The sequence below is a fragment of the Equus caballus genome, chromosome 4, assembly GCF_041296265.1.
Source record: "Equus caballus isolate H_3958 breed thoroughbred chromosome 4, TB-T2T, whole genome shotgun sequence".
NCBI classification, from domain to species: Eukaryota; Metazoa; Chordata; class Mammalia; order Perissodactyla; family Equidae; genus Equus; species Equus caballus.
This window is the reverse complement of record NC_091687.1, coordinates 48,238,172-48,256,274: the sequence shown is the minus strand read 5'-3', so window position 1 is coordinate 48,256,274 and position 18,103 is coordinate 48,238,172. Positions and strand designations below refer to the sequence as shown.

Sequence of the window (18,103 nt, the reverse complement as noted above, 5' to 3'; positions counted from 1 at the left end):
CAGGGACTGGAGAACCACAGTGAATAATCCTATTCAGAAAAAGAAAGAATGGGAGGTGGGCGCTGGTCCTAAAATTTCACAAGGCAGAAGTTGCTGCTGACTGAAGATGTGGAATATTCCTTGATTAGACCCTGATTTTCCTATCTGGGGATTAGCTCTAGTCCACTCTTCTCCTTGGCTCCTGTCTCACCTCTGGGAACTCTTGCTTTAGATCCATCTAAAGAAGACGTTAGCAAATATGCCCTCCTGGAAGATGAACACATCTCTCAACCTGCTGCTCATCTCTAGAAGATTGGGGTGTCCATCCAAGCGTCATTTCACATCTCAAACAGTCAGTCTCTTTAATCCAAGGCTAATAGTTCTTTTAGCAGAACTTAGTCTACTTTTCTTCTGTTTGACTCCAGTCAACTTCATCCATCAATGGTCATGCACATAATTCTTTTTAGATATACCTCTTTCTTTAGATTTAACTTTAGTCACCTTGATCCTATCAGGTTTTGGTGAGAGAGCTACACTCTTGCCTATTTGTCCAGACTTTCAAATTGTTCATTTGAAAAGATTTGCTGAGGCACCTTAATTTTATTAAAATACTTCAACAAAGGTGTGAAGGCCACATTCATGACTGGGTCATTATCTTCAGGTTTTAATTGACTTTTTTGGCCAAACACCTTCTCACTTTCATCTTAGATAGCTAGAGATGAGAATCAGATGCATCTTCCAACTCTGCAAGTCTCTGAATTCCTAGATGCCCCATTCCCTGTCATTACAGCTTACAAACTGACCAATTATTTTCTGAGTCCATTTCTTTATTGTACTGCCTTATCAACTGTTGCGGATAGTAACTGACGTGCTGCTAACATACTCTTTGCTTGCCTTTTCACTGAAAGCTATGAGTTCATCAGGGACATTAACTGCCTTCCAGTTAATTGAAAACTGTTTCACCACATGTTCCAGCATGGCATAACATAGACTGCCATCTTTCCAGACTCTGGTAATAGCTACCTTGTCACCTGTTGCTGGGACATAAACTCAATGTCACATATTTTAGGATTTTTATTATGATAACATGCCACCACACTTTCAGTACCAAATTCTTTATTAGTCAGAGTAGGCTAGGTTATGTTGCAGTAACAAACTACTCTCAAATCTCGTGACTTGCAACAATAAAGGTTTATTTCTCATTCTCAATACATGTCCATTGCAGGTCAGCAACGTCTCTGCTCCAAGTAGTTTTCACCCTAACACCCGAGCCTCTATCTAGAGCATTGCTGATCTCGTGGCAGAGAGAAAAGAGAAAATATGGCACATGTTGGCTCTTAAAGCTTCTGCTTGTGCATGACACATTACTTTTCACATCTCATTTGCTGATTAAGTAAGTCATCCTATCAAGCCTGACATTAATGAGGCAAGTAAGTGATATCCCCTCCAAGGGAAAGGCAGCAGGTATTTGTACATAATATAATCTACCACACATACCAATCCTACTTCTAAAGTTAAAATTTATTTTTACAATCTGTATCTTCTAGTATGGCTTCTTTTTCTAGACTGTCACTTCTACTCTTCAAATCTCTGCTTAAAATATAGGTCACAGACTCTTTCTCCTAACTTGAACGTTCAAAATTTAAACTTTTACAATTTGACATTTGGTTAACATTTAATGAAATTTATATTCCGTAACTCTGCTTTATTAACATTTCCAAAGGCATCACTTGACTACCTATACTATTGCTACCTCTAGAAACTTGGCCAATGACAAAAAAATAAGCCACTGAATTTCACTTTCTTATTAACAGTGGTATTCCTGTATACTTATTTTATTATCAACTGTTATCATTAAAAATAAAATATTCCAAAGAGAGGTTTTCCTCCTTCTAATTCCTTTGCTGAAAGCCTACCCACACTTACTGCTGTTAGGTTTCTGCATCCACTTCTAAACATTTTCTGGTTTTTTGTGCTAATTTTTTAAACATAGGCATACTCCTTACCATAGTCTAGAAGTGTCAGAGAGATCTTTGCAACCTCTCCGATCTCATTTCTTCTCTCCTTTTTAAAGGATCAGCCACACTGGACTCCTTTGAGCTTTTCTTTTTTAGTCTCAAAACCATTTCTCTTGACAACTGGAATGTTCTTTCCCTAGATCTTCACCAGGTTACTTCCTTCTTTTCATTTAGGTTTCAGCTCAAATATTACCTCCTCAGAGGGACCTTCTGCATCCACTCATTAAAGTAATCTTCTTTCCTCCACTCTCGCATGTCCTTCTCTCTTTCATTATTCTATTTTACTGGTTTATCACCATCTAAAATTATCTTAATTGTTTATGGTGTGTCTTCCCAATCAGCATGTAAACTCTATTAGGGCAGGACAAATTTCTCCTTCACTGCTATCTCCCTAGTTAGAACAATGCCTGGTGCAGAGTAGGTACTTAATAAAGATTTACTTAATGAATGAAAAAGACACCAGTCTTCCTAAACTTCATGACATGTCATCTTAATAATCATCATTTATTTATTTTTTTCCCTTTCTCGCTGGCCATTTCTCCTCTCTCAAGCATTACATGCTGGAATTACTTAGCTCCACGTCCTTTATCGCACTTGTCACTCTATCTTCTCTCACTAGACAAGCTCATTCTGTCATATAGCTTCATTTCCCGAACATATTCTTCTAGTCTAGATCTCTCCTCTGCCCAACAGAAATCCACTGGGATTTTACATAAATATTTATCCACCATTTTTTGTTGTTTCTTATCTCAATAACTAGCATCCACACAGCTGGTCAAAACTGAACCTCTGAAATTATCCTAGACACTGCCCTCTCCTTACTCCCCCATATTCACCCAACCACCAAATCCCGTTGGTGCTACCTCCTGAGTATCTCTGGAATCTTTTCTTCATCATCACATTCCCTACACTAGTGTGAGCTACCACTGTCTCTCACATGGACTAAGTATTGCAGTGGCCCCTTAACCAGTCCCTTCCCTTTCATGCTTATCTCCTCTAATTCATCCTTCCTAGACAAAGCAATCATTTAAAACCACAGCATCTTGTTTTGCTTAACTTCCTAATGCTCTCAGCATAAAACCCATGATGTGTGGTCACGGCCCGGCAGATCTGATCCCCATTTTGCTCTCCTTCTTCAAGTTCCAACCAAACCAGACCTCCCTTAGCTCCTCAAAAGGTCTGTTATTGCAGGTCGTCACACCTATCGCCTCTGTTCTATACTCCTGCATCTTCCCTCCGTCTGCACTTGGTTAACGTCTACTCCCCTTTCAGGTCTAACATTACCTTCTCGCAAAAGTATTTTCCCACACTTCCAGTCCCAAATACTTGTGTGATCTCTTGAGTAATGCTTTAAGCTACGTATGAGTTTGGAGGGGGTTCAGATTGTCCCCAATGCCCCCTAAAGCCTGTCCCATGGAAGACTTTCGGGTTTAAAAAACCCCAATAGATAGATGAAAATTGTATTAGGATACTGGAACAGATTATGTGTAGCGACATGCCATTGAAAATACATGTTAAGAATGCAATTTCGGGCCCAGGGAGGGGGGACAGTGGCAATGTCAAAAAGGTCCTGGAGGATCTGAATTCAATTGAGGGCCAAGACCTGAGGGTTTAAAGATCACATTGACAGGACTACTGCCATCTTTAAGTCATTTACTAGTTTTTAACTTCTGCTCGTAAGCGACAGTCTCAGACAGGAAGCAGCTGCATCTTCTTAAACCGCAGGCGCTGACCTTAGAGGCGAGAGACTCGACCCTCCCTCCCGGCGCCCGGCGCGCAGCAGCCACAGGCGCCGCGCTGCTCCCTTGGCGGCGCTCCGGGACGGCCGGCGCGCGCCCGGCACGCGCGCCCCCAGCGCCTCAGCGCGCGGCACCGGCTCGCTGGAGCCTAGCAAGAGGACCCCGACCGCGGAGCGCCCGGCCTGTCCGTCTTCCCGCGGGCCCCATTTCTCAACGCGTGGCTTCCCAAGAAAGTGCCTGTCTAGTCAATCGAAGTGTTCTGGTTTCGACGCACCAATTTACCCGTCAGAAATATACATAGCACAGGAATGAGAATGTTTCGCTTTGGAGTGGAACGCTGAAGGTCTGGCCAGGTTACAGAGGACGCGTGAGGCACTGGATCAAAGCAGGCACTATTACGGACAGCAGCATCCGGGCCCTCCTGCCGCAAGCTGCCCTCCGAGCCAGGGGTCCTTCAGGTAGGAGGTCCTGAGTGACTTTGAACGTCCGCTCAGCCTCGGTGCAGTGACTACTGAGTCCCGAGCTTTGCCGTTTTGTTTTTCTGACCTCCCGGATTTGAGGCCTCTGCCGCAGCCATGCTCCGCCACATCCTCGGTCAGGCCAAGAAACATCCGAGCGTAAGTCGTGACCCCTTTCCCAGTGTCCTCACCTGTCCATCTTGTGTTGGTGGAGGCTGCTTCCGCCCCCTGGGAGCTTGCTTCTTCACAGCCACTTACCGTTCCTCGGGGTGGGCCTTGCCGCACTTTGTGCTGTCCTCCTCGTTGTCTCAGGCCATTGAGCTCTGACCTTCTAAGCCATGCATCGTTCCAATGCAGGCGGGCGGGAGGTGAGGGATTCCTTCGAGGAAAATAAACTGGTGAAGGTTGGAGCAATGTGGTGGCCGCACCCTCTCAGGTTGGTGGCACCTAGAAGGATAGTTGTGCGCTGTGTGGGTTAGAGACCGGCAAAGGTCAGGTGTTCTGTCTGTTGTTGCTGTGTGTTAAGCATGTTATACTCACCGCATTGCACCACCAGGCCTTGTGACAGTGAGGGTCTCTGATCTTGGAATCCTCTTGTCTTGACATTTTTGGGGAGTTTGGTGGCGCAGAGTTTAATCGCAGTTAAAATCTTTTGTACCTCTCATTTTCCCCTAGCACAACAGCGTGCTGTGGCCTTAAAACTCCATTACGCAGTCTTTAATCTTTATCCTAAACCCAGTTGCCTAACTACACATTAAGCGTTGGCAGCAGTATGTTTTCAGAGATGATGCCCCAAACCGATATTTGTAATGGGAGTGTTTCTGTTTGCTCATTCAGGCTTTTTACTTCACAGAATTTGTTTTTCTTTAGGCTTATATCGAGACAAGTTTAAGTAATTTGCCAAAAGCTTGTTTTTCAAGCCTGGACGTAAAGGAAGCTGGGAAATTTACTGAGACTGATGTATAAATATTAAAGAAATGAAGAAGACTTGATATATTTTCTTGGAAATTTTTAAATTTGAATATAATTTTTTTCTACATTAAAACAGAATCATCTTCACATTCTTTGGAAATTCCGTTTCTTTCTTTTGAAGACAGTAAAAAGAAATCTTACTGAATGTAAGATCCACCTTTATTCAAATATTTAGACAAGATTGAAAAATAGCAGTTTGAGACTCGAGAATCAATGTGTAGAAGCCACGGTAGCCTTTCTGTTGTCGACGTCTAGGTGTTTGAAGATGGTGATTAATTCTTGTCAATTTTGTGTTTGCTTCTAGTTGATCCCTCTCTTTATCTTTATTGGAGCGGGAGGTACTGGAGCAGCGCTCTATGTCTTGCGCCTGGCGATGTTCAATCCAGATGTCAGGTGAGTCCTTTAAAATGTTTAGAACTTTGATGGTTTATCAAGCTGGTTTAGGAGCCACAGTCTTTCTAGGGAGGCAGCATCAAGTACTAGTAGAAAGAACCTGAGTTTTGTAGTCATACAGTAAGTTCAGATCCCAGTTCTGCTGTTGTCATTTACTTTTCCTGGTTCATGAGATTATCTAAATTTCTCTGAGTCCCATTTTCTCACTGGTAGAGTAGAACTGCTAATACCTATCTTGTAACATTGTGAGATAATAACTGTTTTTATAAAATACTTAATCCGGGTTGCTGGTAAGTGTAAATGTTTGTGGCCTGCTCTTCCACAATAAAGAATGTTTCTTTTTGAAGTTGGAAAACAACAGACAATGAAAAGATTGATTCATGGTTATTCTGAGCGCTTTTCTGTTTTTCACTTCATTGATGAAATAGAAAATATAGTAAAAGCCAAGTGTAAGCTTGCCTATGACAGGGATAGGGATGAGGACAGCTGCCCCCAAGGCTGTGTCGTCTACCTTTTTTCTAGTTGATTACATGGGATTGCTTGCTGGAGGGCCTATCTTTGTTTCAGCTCCAAAATGAAAACACCACTGTCCTTCACCTATAGAAGATGAGATTGGTCTGTTCAAGATATTAGCTTCTTAAGAAGTACAAAACTATTTTAAATAGTGTTTTATTACTATAACAAGTACAACGTATTGTTCCTTTTAGTTGGGACAGAAAGAATAACCCAGAACCCTGGAACAAACTGGGTCCCAATGATCAATACAAGGTAAGCTACAAAATTGTTTCAGAATTGCTGAAAGTATCTTTTAATAAGTTTTGCCATTGAGTAGTGTTTTTTGAAATTGGATGTACAAGTAAAATTCTATCATGATGACTTTTGAGGAGCTGCTGGATTGTTCTGGTAAATTAAAATGGCATAGCTTTGTAATAAATATTTTTTTCTAGGGATTTTATTCACAGACTTTAGACTCTGGATATGAAATTAAGATAATGTCTCAATTCTGCTGATTTGACTAAGAAAAAAAGGAGGGGATAGTATAGCTATTGTTTACTGTCTTCCTGGATCTTAGATATTCTAGTGCAGAGGTTCACAAACTTCAGTGTGCATCGGCATCAACTGGAGAGGTTGTTACACACAGAGTCTTCAGCTCCACACCCAGAGATTCTGACTCAGATGGTCTGTTGTGGAGACTGAGAATTTGCATTTCTAATAGGGTTTCAGATGCTGCTGAAGCTGCTGGTCCATGGACCAGACTTTGAGTGGCCCTAATCTAGTGGATGGTTGGGTTGACTATTTTTCCTTGTTGGTATGGTTGAAATATTTCAGATGAGTGTTAGTAGGAAGAAGTGAAAGTCAGCTGAAACTTACATTTTACCATGAACCTTCTAGATAAACTTTATAACATCTTTTTTGAAGAGTGCTTTGCGGAACTACTCTTCCAAAGAATGATTTTGTGGACTGAGACTATTGAGATATAATTGACATAGAACATCATGTGTGTTTGAGTTATACAGCCTGTTGGTTTGATACGTTGCAGTATGACTACCGCACTGGTGTTAGCTAACACCTTTGTAACGTCACATAATTATTCTTTCTATGTTGAGAACAGTTAACATCTAGTCTCTAAGCAACTTTGAAGTTTACAATACAGTGTTGTTGACTAATGATTGTATTGTACATTAGATCTCCAGAACTTACTTGTTTATTAGTTGTAAGTTTGTACCCTTAAACATCATCTCCCCAATATCCCCCCAACAACCATTCTACTTTCTGTTTTTACAAATTCAGCTGTTTTTAGATTCCACATGTAAGTGATATTTGATATTTGTCTTTCTGTATGACTTATCTCTTAGCTTAATGCTCTCAAGGTCCTTCCATGTTGTCGCAAATCTGAAGCCATTTGTTGATTCCCCAAACGTTAACTTCCTTATGTGTAAAAATTTTGCATACAAAGACAAAGCATAGCAGTGTCAAAAAAAAAAAAAATAAATAAAAACAAAAAAAAACCAAGGCAACTTTATTAAGGTATAATTCACATACCATACAATTTACCCAAGTGTATAATATCAGTGTCATAGTTACTCAGAGTCCAGGCTTGATAAAGTCACCTGCTGTAACTTGGAAGGTAGATCATGTGTCTAAAGAGCTTCTAAAAAGAAGCTTTTTCTGAAAAAAAGAAAAAGATTTTGGAAACAGGATGTTAGTGGACTGTTACTGGCTGTATTTCCCAAGAGGTGAGCTTGTAGAAGAATTGGGCAGTTTACAAGGAGAAATAAAAGTCCAGAAACTTGTGAGCTTAGAGTGAACGAAGCCCTACTACTGCTTCTAAACCCAAACAATGAGGTAGACTAGATTATTCTCTCTCATCATTCACTGTCCCTCACCTATGAGAATTTGTTTTTCTGGCCCATTGACATCAGGTTTGGCCATGTGACTTGGCTGGCCAATCATAAGTGAGGGGAAGTGATCTCTGCTACTTATGAACCATTGTGTGTTCCCCATTTTTCTTTTCCATCTGTCCTGAGACCAAAATTGACATTAAGAGTTATTCATTCAGTCCAGGATTGGGATGAAGACATCATGCAACAGTCAGCTTATAAAATGGTATATAATGTGAGTGAAAAATAAACCTTTGTTTTGGTAAGGCACTAAGATTTGGGGGTTATTTGTTGCCCCTTTATAATCTAGCAAAAGCTAACTAATACAAACAAAAGAGGAGACTAAAATAGAGTTTAAGCATCAAAGGCCCAGCAACACTTCTCCACTGAATAAAATGCCCCAAAGCCAAGATCAGAGTATGTTGCGCCTTGCTAAACTGTTGTTCCACAGACCTTCCGAGTAGCCACCGTTAAATTGAGAAAGACAACGGGGGAATGGAAGCTGAAAACTAAAGCAGAGTTGAAAATTACGTAAATAGAGAATTTTGATACTGGCCTGTGGAACGGAGTAGAAGTAAATGCCTCAGAAGCTTGCTTAGTTTTGAGAAAACAGGCAAAGATACCATGACCTTTCCACTCTGCATGGGTATAACGGCTTGATCCTGCTGCTTAATCAGTGTTTGGCAAATCATATAACTTGATCTTCAGTTGCCTCTTTTAGAAAATAAGAATGAGTCATTAAGAGTAAGAATTTTCTTACTGAGTATCTTACTGAGTAAAAATTAGTTAATTGTGATAATTAAATAAGATAAACATAAAGCTTTCTGCCCACAGTGCCTGGCATCTATTAGAAGAGCCCAACAAGTGTTTATTTTCTTCTTAATGTATAACCTGCAGTTCCTTTTATAAATATTCCCTCTAGCATTTTGTTAACATGTTAGAGAGAGCACAGTTAGTTTCTTTTTTAAGTCTCGTTGTTTAGGTTCAGTTGCTTCGTAAGAACACTGTCAGAACAAAGGATACTGCTTTATGGCTTATTCTTACTTCTCTGTCTATGAAAGTCTGTCTGTACCTCAAGGATAAGCTTTACAACTGGGGAATTTTTCTTTTTTTACAAGTCAAGTAAAGTAAGAATTTTTCTCACTTTAGTTAGAGATAAAAAAGTTAGGGTATGTTTGGAGAAATTTTAAAAAGCGTTTGAAGAAATAATGGATACATATTTATGAGGTTTTTGCTTTAAAACTCTGTGAAGAAAATGTTGATGATTCTGCAGTTTGGATTCTTTTGGAGTTAAATAGCGTAGTCTTAAAGTAATTCTAGCACAACCTCTTCAGTGTTCTTTGGCATGAGAATGAGTAAACTTAAGATTATAGCCTTATTTGGACTTATGTACAAATCCTAATGTTTCCTGAGTAGAAACTGGAGCGGTTTCAAATATAAATTATTAAAAAAAAAGTTTTTGAGAGTTAGAAGCAGTTTTTTTTAAGGCAATCATAGTAAAATAGTAAGATTTATTTCTATAATTTTAGTTGAATAGAAGAAAGTTTTGGGAATTACAAATTTTCAAATATACAGTATTATTTAAAAGCGTTTGTACTAGAGTGGTCAGGTGTCAGTTTAATATTGATGCAATCTGGGTTAGGAAATTAAGGAAACTTCTAAGTGAGAGACACAGAGAAAAGAGAAGAGCCGTCAAGGCAAGCCAGTTTGTGTTTAAAAAGTTATGTAAACCCCACAACAAAGCGTTACTGTATCTACTAGCCTACCTTGGTTGCTGTGAATCTGTCCTATCTAGATTATAGCACTGTGCTAACCAAGTAGCGATGATGATTCTTGGTTTTCCTCTATTCTGTTGGAGATTCATTTGTGTACTTAGTAAAGATGGAAGTAAAAGCATAAGAACTGGAAGTATGTATCAGAAGGAATTCTTAATTATTTACTTTGAAATAGAAGAAATTTTAATAGATTCTGACTAACAGATTATACTAACACTACTCTTCTGAGGTGGATTGAATATTTTTACTTTGCCAAAACCATTTTTAGAGGGTGGAATTTTATTGTCTTTCTTGAATCACTTTTAAGTATTCTTAATAAAAAATTCAGGTCTGTAGTTTTTATATAGAAAACTGAATATAAATAATTCTAAAACTTCTGTACCATCTCTGTGTATTTGATAGGTTATCTAAAATATCTTTTTTCTTTTCCAAGTTCTTCTCGGTGAATGTAGATTACAGCAAACTGAAGAAAGAAGGTCCAGACTTCTAAATGAAATGTTTCACTATCAAGCTGCTTAGAATGAAGGTCTTCCAGAAGCCATCCGCACAATTTTCCACTTAACCAGGAAATATTCCCCCTCTAAATGCACGAAATCATGTTGGTGTGTTATGTTGGGGTTTACACTGATTAATAAATATCTGAAACTTGATATGTCTGACTATTTAATGCTGAAAATCTGCTCTGAACTTTATAAGAAATAAATGATTAGAATTTAAGGAATTTCTTGAATTTCTATATGTTTATATAAATTGAAAATAAGACTTTAAGCTGCTCAATAAAACATTTTCATTTTCTGTGTAGGCCATTGGTAACTTCACTGGAGCATATTTAACAACTAGACCTGGAAATTATACAAAGGCGGGTCAGGAAGAATATTCAAGCCTCTGGCATTGGCAAAATGGAAACCTCTGGATTTCTGTTACTGGCTGATGTCAGTGTGTGCAGTTGTTAACAGTAGTTTTTACCGTGGCATTCTCTTTGCTGAAGATTTTCAAGGTTATCAGTCACTGTGGTTTTGCTGTTGGAAATTGTAGTTGGATCTGAGTCTGTTACTGCTAACCATGGAGCTAGGAGCCAAGAAGAGATCTTGAGAACTGCTGAGCCTTGGCAGGTTTTCAAAGGCTGGGAAGTACATTAGTAGCAATTTTAAGTGGGGAAAGTGTGAGAGATGGACTATGGAATTGGAATTCAATTGGAGAAAATATTAATGTGTATGTTGGTGTTACATGGCTCAGGCCTTTTAGCAGAGTCTTAAATGGTGATTGAACAGAACATTTCAGTGGTGGCTAATCAAGAATTAATTGTATCTTTTATAAGTTTTCACACAGGTGTGAGCAGCTAAGTCATCATGTCATAGAAACATTTGAGGAATTTGAGACGTTTTGGATTAATGTATAAATAATTGAAATACTTTGTTTATACGGTAGAGCACATTTTACATGTCAGGAACTAATTGATGTAATTCAACATGGATTATCTCAAATACTTAAAAAAAATTTTTTTAAACAGTTGAGGAAGTTAAGACTTGGATTAGTTAAATTACTGAACTACATTCTGTTGGTCAAAGGTAGATATTTGAACCCAGGTGGTCTTGGATCTAGAGTGTAGAGTGCATTTCAGTTCCTTGACACCTTATACTTTAAGCTCCTGAGTTTCTTGTGTAATTTCAGTCTCTAGAGTGGGGTTTTTCAACCTTACCGCTGTTGACTTTCCAAGTCAGATAACTTGTAGCAGCCTGTCCTGTGCATTTTACCATATTTAAGAGTGACCCTGTCCTCTACCACTGGAAGTTGGTAGCACTCTACACCTCCCCAGGTTGCCTCCGGACAAAAAATGCCTGCAGACATTGCCAGATGTCCACTGGTGGGCAAAATTGCCCCATTCCCACCCCTCTTGACAACTGCTCTAGACACTTGGGTACAAATCACCTCAAAGTTTAAAGTTGTGTAAAGAAACATGGTGGCCTTAGTTATAGATAGCTAAGTTATTGGAAAACATTTATTTTGAAGAACATTTTACTAAGCAGTTCCAAATAAATGCTATATTAAGAAAGAAGTAACAGCATTTTCTAGTATTGAAGACAATCATGGATCCTTAAGGATTCTTAAACTTTAGCATCTTCAGGACTTTCCTATATAAGAATGAATGTTAAGTTTGGCATGAAATATAGTATATTTTGAAGAAACTACGTGCTATTACTACTATTCAGGAGCTACAATGGCAATAGAAGTAGATTGTCCATTAGGAATGCATCAGATGTCAATGCTGCCAGGAAAGATAGGCTTTTTTTTTTCTTTCAAGTGAATTTGTTTAGAATTGTGCTTTTACTGTGCTTAATTTTACAACAGACTGCTTTGTCACTTCTCCATCTTAATGAGGTCACCAGGCAAAGCTGTATTTAAATACAGATATCTGGGGTTAGGATTTATGTATTTTTGAAAAGTTGCAGTTTTCAGAATTTACAAATGCTTCCCGTAAGAGCCAAGCAAAAATTATACTGAACTTCACTTCTTTCAAGTTTGTTAACCCACGCTGATCAGGTCTTACCCTTACCACTCCACTAAAAATGCTCTTGTTAAGGTCATCAATGACCTCCACATTTCTAAATTCAGAAGTCAGTCATCAGTACTCACTTTGACCTAACAGTAACAGTTGACAGAGCTCCTCTTGAAACATTGTCATCCCTTAGTCTCTAGAACACCATACTGTCTTTCTTATTCTTTTGCATCATTGGCTTTTCTACTCAGTCTCTTGGTGGTGCACTTTCATCTTCGTGACCTTTTAGCATTGCAGTGCCCCAAAGGGAAAAACACTGAACCTTTTCAGTATCTGCAATCTTTTCATCCAGTCTCATGCTTCACATACCATGCTTGGGATGTTCAAGGTAATCTTTCAGACTGGGTGTTTTTCCATATGTATATGTATGTATACACACATTATATATGATTATATGCATTTCTGTTCGCTTGACCTCTCCACGTGGATGTATAATAGGTCTCTTAAATCTAACATGTCCAATTCTGAACTTGTGAACATCTCAATTTCTATATCCACAATCTCAATCCCACTGCCTTCAATGATATCAATTTATAGGAACATACTCCTTGTAGTAGTTGAGGCCAAAATCCTTGGAGTCTTCATTAACTTTTAACACCCCCATATCCAATGTATCAATGAATCATGTTTGCTCACCTTCAAAATATACCCAGAATCTCACTGTTTTCAACACAATTCTTCCACTATCACCTTGGTCCTCAGCCATCATCATCTAACCTGGATTATTAAAATAACCTCTCAGCTGTTCTCCCTGTCTACAGTCTGTTTACAACACAGCAGCCAAAGTGATCTTTAATATGTAAGTCAGAATATGACCTTCCTTTGCTCAAAACCCACCAAGATTTTCCCATTTTACTCAATGAAAGCTAGATACTTTTAAAAAAACTTTCTGACTCTGCTTTCTGCTATTCTCCATTTTGCTCACACACCTCTGTCGTGGATTTACTTGATCTTCCACAAACAGAAGCACATTTCTGCCCTTCCCTGGCTTGGAATTCTCTTCCCTAAATGTTGGAAAGGCTTCTCTCACTTTTTTCTAGACTTTGCCCCAGTGTCACCTTTTCAATGAGGACTTCCTTGTCCAAAATTTCCCACCCTACTTCACCCTCATCACTTTTTATTTCCCTTCTCTTTGTTTCTCTCCTCAGTATTTACTGTTATATTTTGTTTGAAATATCTTCCCCCACTAAAATGTAAGCTCCATGACCTTTTGTCCGTTTGTCCATTTTGTCCATTTTGTTTGTTGATGTATCCTCAACACCTAGAATGGTACCTAGCACATAGTTGGTGTTCAATAAATATTTGTTAAGTAGATAAATAAAAGGCCAGTTCATCAAGTGTCTAGAGCAGAGTATCTAGTCTTAAGTGGTTACAAATGACTCTTGATGGAGGCAGAGAATCAGAATTGGAGATGGTGGAATGCCTTTTGCAAAATGATTCTGAATTATGCTCCCTCGCCACCACCCCCAGTTGGTAATTTTGTAATAGGTCTTTTTTATTTCCAACTAGAGCATTATGTTTGTACTAAAACATCTCCTTTCCTGGAATTTGAAAGCTATTTTTTAATTCCACATTTCAATCAAGATGAATCTGAATGAAGAAAAGCAAATAGATACAGGCACAAATAAAACCATATAGGTCCTCCTTTTATTTAAAAAAAAAAAAAAAAGACCTTAAAGTCCACAATACCATAGTCCTCATTGCTCCAAACTATCCATTTTCTTTCTTCCCATTTTTTCTTTTCTTTCCAATTGTAAAAGCAATGCATGCTCAGCACAGTTAAAATAATTACAGAAAACATTTTTACACGTCCAAGGCTTTCTTTTAGAGGTGTAGAGAATATGTTAGAATGCTATTCTGTAACCACTTTCTCAAAAATGCCCAAATATGGCATTTAGGAACATTGTTATTTTAACAATTGCTTTTGACCTTATATGTTAATTTGAAATTTAAGTTTTAAATGAAATAAAAAATATATATATATTTACAACACTTCAATATTTCCTATGATAGCAGTTGGTCCCATTCCTCTAGGGTGGTTGGTAGAATTCATCTTTGGGGAAAATCTCCACTTTTCTTGGTTATGTAGAAAGAAAAAAGGCAAGAGAAAGGGTTATAAGAAAGCATCTCATGTCAGAATGAAACTAATACCAATAATAGATAACATTATTGAGCCAGGCACCACACTAAGCTCTTTGCATGTATTACCTCATTTATTACTAATTACAACATTATAAAGCAGACTTATTACTACTCCCCCTTCTTTTAGATGAATGAGGAACCCAAAGCATAAAAATATGCCCAAAGTATAACAACTAGGAAGTGGTGGAACCAGGATTTGAATCCAAGCTGTTTGCCTTCAGAGTTCATTCCTTGAAGCCCCTAGACCTGTCTTATAGGGTTGTCATTACAATTAAATAGCATTATGTATGTAAGAGGCTTAGAATTTCCCCTGGTGGAAGAAGCATTATTTAAATATTTGTTATTATAATTATAAACCCTAGAATTCATTTCCTCCTCTCCTTCTGTTGGAAACTTTAATGGGAAACTCCTAAAAGCCACATTATATAAAAGAAAGGAAAGAAAAGGACTATTTAGTAGAAGCTTGTCCAACTACCAACAATCTGATCAAATGATCCCTTATTGCAAATATTATCGATTTCAACATGTGGACGAGGTGACCACCTTTTACACGAGAACTATAAGACTAAGAAGTGGTGTGATTTATGTTTCTCCTTAGGTTTGCTAAAGCAATGCCTGCCCACATAGCATGCCATAATAATGTTCCACCCTCTCTAATTTGCATTATGACTCAGTGAATTAAAATCTTGATATGCAGGTCATCTCTCCTAGGTTGAAAATGATACTGACTTAATCCATGCTTGATATTGAAAGAATCCTTTGATGCTATATGAATGACAAAAAGCATCTTGAAAAATTTATCTCAGGTCTCTTCCCCTGCAGTTGTTTTTTAATCTTAAAAGGTAACAGCTTATATACTCTATAATAACCTTTTTCTGTCTGTTCCTAACCAGAAAGAGGAGTCAATGCTACACAAGATTTTCAAACTCCATTTAAATCGTCCTAAGTGAAGATACTTTGGAAACTTGATTTGTTTTAAATTGGTCAAAGAGTAATTTATTATTCCCTGTTATGTAGTATATTTAAACATCTTAAGTTACAAAGCAACTTTGTTAGAAGAATCCTGTCAAATTGCCTTAATCCTATAATTCTTATAAGGGGTTTGTCTGATGTTCCCTCATGATTGCTTGTAGCAGTGGTGTGCTGGTAAATGTTTAGCAACCAGCTCTTGAGGGTGGGATGGGTGGGCAGAATCCTGATTTGTAGCATTTGCCAATTTCTGTGATTGGCAGATTAATGCCTTTCCCCAAAGTAGTCCACTTCCCATTGCCTGGAACCTGAGAATGTATTAGGTTACATGGTAAAGGAGAAGTAAGGTTGCAGATGAAATTAATGTTATTAATTAACTGACTTTAAAATAGGGAGATTATCCTGGATTGTCCAGGACCAGAGTAATCAGAAGAGTACTTAATTGTGGAAGAGAGAGGCTGGAAAAAGAAAGTCAGAGGGAGGTATGACTACAAAACAACGATCAAAGAAGTGCAATGTTGCTGGCTTTAAAAATGGAGAAAGGAGGGCCAGCCTAGAGTTGCTGTGGTTAAGTTTGGCCGCTCTGCCTCGGCAGCCCGGGGTTCGCAGGTTCGGATCATGGTTGTGGACCTACACACCACTCATCAAGCTATGCTGTGGTGGGGCCTCATATACAAAGTAGAGGAAGTTTGGCATGAATATTAGCTCAGGGACCATCTTCCTCAAGCAAAAAGTGGAAGATTGGCAATAGACGTTAGCTCAGGGCCGATCTTCCTCACACGCACACACACAATAAAATGGAGAAAAAGGGGCCATGAGCCAAGGAATGTGGGAGGCCTCTAGAAATCTGGAAAATCTTTGGAAAAGGATTCTTTTAGGGCTTCCAGAAAAGAATTCAGCCCAATGAGACCTGTGACAGACTTCTAACCTACATAACTGTAAGATAATAAATTAGTGTTGTTTTAAGCCACTAAATTCGTGGTAATTTGTTATAGCACTAATAGAAAACGAATATACCCACTGTGGCTGTGTTCAAAGTACCATCTTGGTGTTATTGATCACAGGTTGGGAAAGGATGAGAACAATCAGCTCTTTGGAACTTATGTGAACTGACTCCAGCTCACCACTGAGTGGACTCAAATAAGAAAAGCTTTATTTATTCTCTTATATTTTATAGTAGAATAAGGAACTAGACAAAAAATGACCAATTGAAAATTCCATACTATCATTAAGCTATTTCCTAGTATTTGCTTTTCTTGCTTTTTTTTCTTAGGAAGGTAGAAGTGAGCAGTTAAAGAGGGGAAAGGAAATGGGACAGGGTCACCATACTGAACAACTCCTGAGGGCTCCTTTTCACAAGGACAATGATACAAATGACATCCCAAGGATCTGAGCAAAATTAAGTCTCCAACATGGTTTTAGACTTTTACACAAATAAGAAAACTACTGCTGTTTGATAAGAGATTCTTTTAAATTTTTGACTGGAAACTAATTTTCTTAATTATAAAGTCAGAATAGCTTAGGAAAAAGAGCATGGGGTTTGGAGTCATACACAACTTGGTTTTAGTTCCTGTCTGTCCAAAAGAACAAAAAAGAAATGCAAGAGATCAAAACACTGTAACAGAAATGAAGAATTCCTTTTGTGGGCCCTATATAGACTGGATGTGGCTGAGGAAAAAATCTCTGAGCTAGAGGATATATCAATAGAATCCTTGAAAACCTAAAAGCAAAGCGAAAAAAGACTGAAAAAAACCCGATAGAATATCCAGGGATTGTGGGACAACTACAAAAGGTGTAACATACACATAATGGAAATACAGGAAGGAGAAGAAAGAGAGAAGGGGACAGAAGAAATACTTGAAACAATAATGACTGAGAATTTGCCAAAATTAAGTCAGAAACTAGACTACAGATTCAGGAAGCTCAAGAACACCAAGCGGATAAATGCCAAAACTACACCTAGGCATATAATTTTCAAACTACAGAAAATCAAAGATAAAGAAAAAAAAATCTGAGAAAAGCTAGAGAAAAAAACAATTACCTATAGAGCAACAAAGGTAAGAATTACATTCAACATCTCCTCAGAAACCGTGGAAGTAAGAAGAGAGCAGACTGAAATATTTAGAGTATTGAGAGAAAAAAGCCCACCACCCCAGAATTCTGTGACCCACAAAATTATCATTCAAAAGTGAAGAAGAAATAAAGAATTTCTCAAACAAAAATTCTGAGAGTTTGCTGCCAGTACACCTACCTTGCAAGAAATGTTAAAAGAAGTTCTTTAAGAGAAGGGAAATAATGTATATCAGAAACTTGGATCTGCATAAAGAAAGGAAGAGCGTCAAAGAAAGAGTAAGTGAAGGTACAATAAAAACTTTTATTTTTCTTCATAATTGATCTAACAGATAACAGTTTATTCAAAATAATACCAACCATGTATTTCATTATGTATGTGTATGTGTATATTTTATGTATTTGTATATTATATATGCTTATGTATGCTTATACATAAGTGAAATGAATGGTATCAATGATACAAGGGACAAGAGGAAGGAATTTGGATTATTATGCTATTGTAAGGTACTAATGCTATGTGGGAAGTGGTATAGTATTATTTGAAAGTGGATTTGGATTGGCTTTAAATATACATAGCAAATTGACAGTAACCACTAAAAAAAGGTAAACAAATAAAAAAAAGAAGTATAACCAATATGCTAAGACAG

General features: G+C 38.0%; 1 protein-coding gene across 1 annotated transcript; it reads left to right on the top strand.

The window, feature by feature from the left end:
- The first annotated feature begins 3,688 nt into the window (after positions 1–3,688).
- On the top strand, positions 3,689–10,365 carry NDUFA4 (NDUFA4 mitochondrial complex associated). Its single transcript, XM_023639283.2, has 4 exons — positions 3,689–4,353; positions 5,471–5,559; positions 6,267–6,327; positions 10,149–10,365. Exons 1-4 carry the CDS (start codon positions 4,312–4,314, stop codon positions 10,203–10,205), a joined length of 249 nt encoding a protein of 82 aa, XP_023495051.1. The 5' UTR covers positions 3,689–4,311; the 3' UTR covers positions 10,206–10,365.
- Positions 10,366–18,103: the final 7,738 nt, after the last annotated feature.